The sequence below is a fragment of the Nelumbo lutea genome, chromosome 5 (assembly GCF_056320005.1).
Source record: "Nelumbo lutea isolate HS-2025 chromosome 5, American lotus-T2T, whole genome shotgun sequence".
Classification (NCBI taxonomy): Eukaryota; Viridiplantae; Streptophyta; class Magnoliopsida; order Proteales; family Nelumbonaceae; genus Nelumbo; species Nelumbo lutea.
This window is the reverse complement of record NC_142688.1, coordinates 16,134,446-16,142,573: the sequence shown is the minus strand read 5'-3', so window position 1 is coordinate 16,142,573 and position 8,128 is coordinate 16,134,446. Positions and strand designations below refer to the sequence as shown.

The 8,128-nt window shown below is 37.5% G+C and overlaps 1 protein-coding gene across 1 annotated transcript; it reads right to left on the bottom strand.

Moving 5' to 3' along the window:
• Positions 1-1,322: 1,322 nt before the first annotated feature.
• Positions 1,323-7,607, bottom strand: LOC148850600 (2-oxoglutarate-dependent dioxygenase 19-like). Its single transcript, XM_088945300.1, has 4 exons — positions 7,155-7,607; positions 6,778-7,013; positions 4,556-4,883; positions 1,323-1,676 (listed from the first exon to the last, which is right to left on the bottom strand). Exons 1-4 carry the CDS (start codon positions 7,374-7,376, stop codon positions 1,428-1,430), a joined length of 1,035 nt encoding a protein of 344 aa, XP_088801426.1. The 5' UTR covers positions 7,377-7,607; the 3' UTR covers positions 1,323-1,427.
• Positions 7,608-8,128: the final 521 nt, after the last annotated feature.

The following is an 8,128-nucleotide window of genomic DNA, read 5'->3' as shown; positions in this document are numbered from 1 at the left end:
AAGCAATCCTGTTTCTTTTTCTGATGCGAAAGCTAACCAATTCGTTCTCCGGTTTCGGTTGGTTCATTGGTCTCATAGTTGTTACAACTTGCAAGTAGTGGGCCATTACTTTACATCGTTGCACAGACGGTAGACTATTTAGAAGCAACAGTTCTTGCTTCACAACGCGATTTGGGCGGTTAAATAATAATTAATCCACTTGAATTTCAAAAGCCGTCTCAGACAATAAATATTTTTCAAAAAAAAGACACACACCAGTAGGCACCATGTGTGAGGAGCAGATTCCGTCTCTATTTGAACAGGTGAGGGCCATTCGCTGAAACGCTGCAAAAAAGAGTCTTTTTGGACCTTGGAGTTGTTAACATCATCACATGTTCAAAGCAGTTGACCTGTCAATTACTCTGTATTGTAGATAATTTTACACAACACTAAGGGTGTCAATGGACTGGTCTTGTCCAGTCCAAAATTAATTTGGATGGATTGGATGAACCAACGAGACATATTGGATTGGACTGATTAGTCCAAAATATTTATTAGATTGGATTGGACTTCATCTGTTTATGATAAATTTATCTTGAATTAGGTTGGATTAAACCAAAATCTGGTGCATTGATATAAGATAAGAATATAGACATCAATGGACTGGGTTTAAGTTGAAATAAATCTAAATTAAAATAAATTTGAACAGATTGAACGATTCAGACATTGAATTGAATCGATCCAAAATGATCTAAAATATCCATAGGATTGGATTGAACCTGATCTACTTGTAATAGACTCACATTGGACTGAATCAGATTGGACTGAATCCAGTCCAATTGACACCCTTACACAACATCAACCTGTATATAAACTCATTAATGTCACTCATACTCTCATTTAATAGAATTCATTGAACCCAGAGATGTTCAAAACTTCGAATCAAAGAATATGATTTTTTTTTCAGGCATTATTTTTGTGAGCCCCATTCAACCTGGGGGTGGGGGCTCCGGGCAGGGGGGTTGGACTTGGACCTAATAAGTAATACAGACAATGACATATAATCAATGGGATTGATTCTCTCTTTCTTCTCTTGAAAGAATGCTTTCGGTCTAGATGGATTATTAAGGGTAAACTGAAAATATAGATGGCGGATGGGCCATCTTAAATGGTAAACCTACCTTTTTAAGCATTTTTGGGTCAGGATGTGAACCTGACTTATTAGTATCATTAGGTCATAGTTTTTCTTTCTTTTTTATTTGTTTCAAGTATTCTAATGTCGCTGCGTAGCTGTTGGTTCAGACTTCAGATAATTGTATCATGTAACATACACACACTCTCTCTTCCTTATAAACCATGCCAATCCATTGACATCCGTAACTGAAAGTATCTATTTCCAGAGTCTCATATACTCAGAATTATATATATAACAGTCATCAACTAAACTCTCAACATTGGACTCGAACTCGATCCAAGCATGATTTTCCATTGAGTTGGTTGCTCTGCTGAAGCTCCAAGTATTCCTTATATTTCATACCGTGAAATTTGGGTGGATTATGACTGTCTTCCATCTCTGGCGCAGGAGTGACAGTGGCTTCCATAGATGGCCCAAGTACAACAGCAAGGGATATCCGTGTAGCTTCCTTGTTTACCACTGCCCGGTGTAGCACACTCTTGTACTTCCCATTACTTAGTATCTATAGTTATAATTCCAAACACAAATTGTGAGCATACAGCTGCATATAGGTGGACGGGATCATTTCACACATATGCATGGTGTTTGGAAGTGTGGGCATGCTTTTTGGACTGATTTTCAAGAAAAAATGTACTTACTTTTAAGACTTGTTTTTAAAAAAAAAATGTTTTTGCCACGTAGGCAGTGAGTAATACTATTCTATTTGATAAGGTGATTTTCATCGCCGTTTTTTATATGTTTGCTGATAGGTAAGCATCATATAGGATATACATCAGTCAACCGTTGGGGGAAGCGGTTCACTGATGCATAAAAAACCAAAATCGGTGGAGTCCCAATTTTCGAGGCATACCCGATTTTTTAATAATCGATTGAACCAAACAATGAGATACATAGACGTTTGTTAATACGCCTATATAGATCCGACATAACACCATTTTTTTAAAAAACGACTAGGGTTCCAAACATCCCCATAGTAATAACAAATATGTACTTTGTAGTGATAAGATAAACTAATTAATGTCCAGAATCTGTTATATTTACAGCGTATCCTTTCTTTTTCATTTTATTTCTAACTCATGAGCACCCATTTTTTCCACACCTTTGATTGGATTTATTTCATTCACTTTCTATTCGATCAAACAGTGCCATATCATTACTAACCTTTTACATTAATACATCATTGAGGTATATTATTAGGCAAATTTAGATGATCATCTAGCAACAAGTTGGAAATTACAAAAATCTAACAGATCATGAAAATACCCTTTTAGTTAATCAAGAAGTGAAAATCTAGCTGTAATAAAAATTAACAGTCATAGAACAGTAGTGGCTGCTACTATCATTTAAAGAATTCAGAATCATCTTGATATGTCATTTGTTGATTTGTTCAGGGATTTAAATAAAAGAAGTCAACCAAGTATTTTAATATTTATTGTCGGGACATTTTCTGTCCAAAGATTATCCTAATAACCCATTGAGTTCTGTGATCAGGCAAGCTACCTCAATAGAAAATAAATAAATGATAGTAAGGTTGTGAATTTGATTAGAGCACATTCAGAAAATCCAGGATTAATAGGTGGTTAGCAGGCTGTGGAATAATAAAATATTCACAACTATGCATTCAATCTCCTCGATTATATCAACACTAATAATGAGAAAAATGCTAAGTTTTTTTTTTTGAACGGCGAAAAAAAAATGCTAAGTATTGATCTTTTCAAATTAGACCAACTTAATCCCATATGATACCGTAAACCTATCTGGCAAATTCGTTTCTATGAGTTGATATGTTTTATACCATTGATGGCTTATTGCATTTAAGTGGTACTGCCAATACCAGAATTATTATTACACAATTTTGATCCTCGAATTTACTACAACTTAATGGAGCTGCATTCAACAACTCTAATAAATCTATTAATTGCCTCTACCCACTCTCAAAAGATATCTCATATGAATGTGAACACAACTCTGGATCATGTACAACCATAGATTAATTTAAGGTAGGCTGAGGATGATGAATATCAAGCCATCAGGAAAAAAATTAGGAATAAACTTTTAGCACTTCAAACCCAGTACAAGGTTCAGAAGAAACCTTTGTAAGAGACGCAGTCTAACAACAGAACATCATCACGCAACCAGATTGAACAAAATCAAAGAAAACAGAAATCTGATCATCCATATTACTTCAAAAAAAAAAAAAAAAGAACCTACACATTAAAATATGGATCAACTCCATTAGTGAAAATATTTATAAAACATAAAAGATGCCCAGATTGCAAGGTTTTTAAAATCGGACCGAACAGAGACCGTTCTGGGTTCAGTTTCTGAATTGAACGGTTCAACCATTTGGTCCAAATAAATGGTCTTCTCTGACAAAAAAAAAACTAAAAACCATTGTCTGGATTAATGATTTGGTCGCCTGGGTCAGCAGTTTACTGACCAAATCAATGATTTTTAACCAAAAAACAGTTTTGGGATAAAACAGACCAGTTCCCGGTTTTTTCGGTTTTGAAAACACTGCTAGTTTCAACGAGAGGATGGGAGTTTAATGTTGAAATTAAGAAGTCAGGGGTTGAATACAGAATCAAAGAATGGAAAGAAACTAAACGAATTGAGAGTGATTTTATAATTCATAATTCAATTAATCTGGCAAACAAAAGAACAATGTGAAGTCATGGAGTCAAGATCACCAAAGGGCACTTTTTGTTTGCAGTGTAAATCTGAACAAGGAAACATTTGAACGGATTTGCATCTGGTTCAGCTTCCATTTATTTGTGACTCTGATTTGTATTTATGCTTACTACAAAATTTGGACTTTTGTCTCATTTGCATTTGTTTGCATTGCAAATTTTGCATCAATCACCAGTTTCGTTCTATCTTGATTATCTCTCATATAAAGTGGGGATTACATCATTTGCCTCCTATCTTAATATTTTCAAGCAAATAATCTTCCTCCACCCTCCACTCTTTTTCCATATAAAGTGGGGGCACATCATTTTAATTCTCACAAACAATGAAACAAACAAGACAAAATCGAATTTGAAGCAAAAGTAAAACTAGAATCTGCAATCAGCCATTCACATTTCCCTAAGTTTACACTAGCACAAACCCAAAACCAAAGTGAGCCTAAAGAAATTCCATTATTTTGGACTAGAACCAAACTAATATTTCTTTTTCTTTTGTAACTGTGAATGAGCATATTAATATGATAAGAAACGTCCATAATTATTAGTTTGCGTTTGGATTATGGCCTGGCATTAAATGAGTTTATAAAAATGGACGATGGATGGCAACTAAATGAATTAATTAATGAGCTAATATAATCCATGCAGAAAGCATTAATTGGAGCCTATACAGAACGAGGAGAAGCCAAGAATTTACCTCAATATGATCCCCTGTGTTAACCAAGAAAGAGTTGGGGAGGGCGTTAACATGGATCCATCTCCCTTTGTGTTGTACTTGAAGGCCACTGATGTCATTCTGTAATAGAATGGTCAATAGACCATGATCAGAATGAGGAGGCATGCCCATTGCAAGTTCAGGCTGTGGGCAGGGAGGGTAGAAATTGGCGGTCAGAATCTGTAGGCTAGAGTCAAGTTGCAACGCCTTATCAATGTAGCAGTCTTCCAATCCCAAGCTTTCAGATATCCCTCTGAGTAGTACCCTAGCCACTTCTCTTGTTCTCTTGCAGTATTCCCAAGATATCTCACTGCAGTAAGAATCAAACAAGAAAGGAACTCATGATTATACCAACCTCTACTAGATCTAGTAGTAAGGGAGTCTTCAAAATGCAATTAATATACAGTGTGTGTGTGGCCATATTCCTAAGGTCCTAAACTTTTACTTGTTGGAGGGAGATTTAAATTTACAAGAATCTCTCTTATCTCTCTCTTTTGTTTTCTTCTCTTTTCTCTCTTAAATGATTCATTCTCTCACATTGTTTGGGAAAGGAGTGAAAGTGGAGTACATTTGTAATTTTGCTCCCTTTACGGGAAGGGACCAATAGGAAGTCATTAGCGATGGACATCCAACCTATGTAAAAGGAAATCATTGGAATTAGGTTGAATGGGTAAAAACGAGTCGCTAGATGACTTAGGAAAGCACTATCATTTGTGTTTCATTTCAGATGCCGAAGTAAGATAGTGCTCACTATAGATTTAGGAGGTTGAGCATGGGGTTCTTAATCAATTAGGAATAGTGTGAGCAGTGCACACTAATAACTGACTTAAGTGAGTGTGAAGTGTGGCTGCTTCTATGAGAGATATAAGGTTGACTCTTGAAAAACTCATGATTCCGAGAGGGGCACAAGGCCGAAATGTCCTTAAAACAAAAGAACCACTAAAAAACTGGTGAGTTAAGTTGGTTGGCCGGTTAGATAGTTACGATAAGGAAGAAATGTAAAAGGAGTTTGACTCCACCCGTACTCTGTAACATAGCCTGTCATACCTAAGTGTTGATTGAAATCCAAAAGACATCACCATGAATACTTTTCTTACTGCAATGCTTAGATTGTTCGATCTTATTATAAATTTGAATCTTGTGGGGTATTGTTGGAGGGGGATTCAAATTTACAATAATCTTTCTCCTCCCTCTCTTGTTTTTTTTCCTTTTCTCCTTTGAATGACTGTTTGTCCCACATTACTTGGGAAAGGAGTGGGAGTGGAGTATATTTGTAGTTTTGCTCTCTCTATGGGTAGGGACCTATAGGAGGAGAGGACTATAGATATTCCATGCATGTGAGGAGGGGTTGGGGTTGCTTTTCACACGCACGCGCCGAGCCGAGTTGAGTCGGGCTGTGGGCGCAGGTGCGTGTGCGTGCACATGCAATGCACTGTATCATTTTGTTTATCCAAATTTAATTTTTAAATAAATTGTTTTCTTTTTTTTCGTGTCGCTTCTTCCTCCTTGTGCCTCCTCAAATAGGTGCACTGTTCTGAAGATGCTCTTGTCTGAAAGGACACATCTGTATCCATTCGGGTTTGAGAGCACTCTATAAGAAGAGTGTTGGCCGATCCAATTTATACACACACCATTTTTGACATTCTTGTTTTCTCTGAGAAATATGAGCACCAATCTTGTGTGGTTTGTGGAGGTCCGATAAGTGAGTGCACACCTATTAGTGGCTTGTGGGCTGTTTTATCTCAGTCCTCCATCTCCTTGTGGGTTGTTTTATTCTGCCTTTCTATTTACTATTTTTTACAACACTACTTTCTCTATTTGGAGCACAATTTATGTACCAAAGACAGGTATGGCTAAAGCCAAATTTGAAAACTGGATGGTGGCTATGGCAATCACCTAACATATAATGGTAGAAGAAGAAGGGGTTGGAGTGGGGAGGGGTTGGCAGGTTCTGAAAAGACAGCAACAGAGATAAGGAAGGACTATGGGGTCGTGAAGTGGTAGAGAGAGTGATGTATGCATATGCCAAACTGAACCCAGAAGTTAATATCTAAGCTAAGCCGACCTCTGTAGCCAACCCGATCCTTCCCCTTGTCGAACCGGATGCGGATAGAACAATAAACCATGTTGTGCGTGAGTCGTGGTGAACCTGTGTTTGTGTTTTTCAAATTTCAATCCCTAAATAAATTGGGAATTGGGAGTACCTGAAAGCGGGTGGTTTTGGGGGGGAATGAAATCGGGGATGCACAAACACCTTGAGAAAATCCCTCCAGAAAAAAATCTTCTCTACAGTTGCATTAAAGCTGGTGCCACACCTAATTGGATCCAATACCTGCTTTCCCATGTACTCCCGCTTCTCCTCCTCCGCCAGATGAAAGAAATCTTGACACACTTCCAGCATCGCCTTCCTCAAACTCTCTGGCACGCCATGATTTATGACCTGCACTCCAATCCCAACCCATCAACTATCAGATATAACAACACCATCATCATGTTAAAAATTGATTACAAGAGAATTGATTAATTGGTTCTCGGGGACTAGGAGCAGTACTGTCACTCGAGATTACAGTGTTTTACGTACAAGGAAGAAACCCCACTCAAGGCACGCCTTGCCGAGGTCTCGGACGATCTTGGTCCGTTGTTCAGGAGTACCGCATGTCAGTAGTGAGAAATCAATGGCGGGAATTACTTCTTCGGCTTCCGTAACAACCATGTCCTGATCATTGAGATTGGTGGAGAAGACGTAGTTGGAAGGAATGGAGGTAAGGGTTCTTGAATCGCACAGTTCTTTTACGCAACTCATGTTGGCTAGAGGAGGAATTGCAGATGATGATGCAGGGGATTTCGAGAGAGCATCGGAGCGGTTGCAGCCATTTAAAAGAAAGAGCCAAGGAGACAGCTCGGTGACCAGTGACACTGAAGAGGATAACTGGGTAAGCAACGAGAAACGACGGAAACTTTTGACGCATCGATAATTCCATCAAACCGTGAGGACCACTGAGGATTAAACACTGCCCAAGCTACCAAGTGGCCTAGTAGTGTTGGTGGGTTTTTCACTTTTTGTACCAACAAAAAAAAAAAAAAAAAAAACAAAGTGGCCAAGTGGGTTAACGATGACATTAAAACCAAGAAATTTCTAACCCGGATCCAATCGGACTGTCCTACCGGTGACCGATGAACCTTTGATTTTTATAGCCGATCCGATTCTGTCTTTAAAATTTGGATAAGGCTTACAATTCTTTTTCTTTTTTTTTTTCGTTCTAATCATACACGAAACAGTTTACCAATAAAAATAAAAAAATCATTCACTAATATTAGCCGCAATGCTGCATCTTAAATACGGGCTCGACAATGACACGAAAAAGATAATGATCCGAAAAACGTTTCACCAATGAATTGAAATCATAAACATGTAAACATGGTAGTCAATCAGCTATTATTTATTAAAATTTATGGGTGAGCTTTGATTTATCAAAATTCTTTTCATTTAAAACAAATATAGATTTTTCACTCAAATACAGATCCAAAATGATCACATTAAAGTCTAGTTAATTT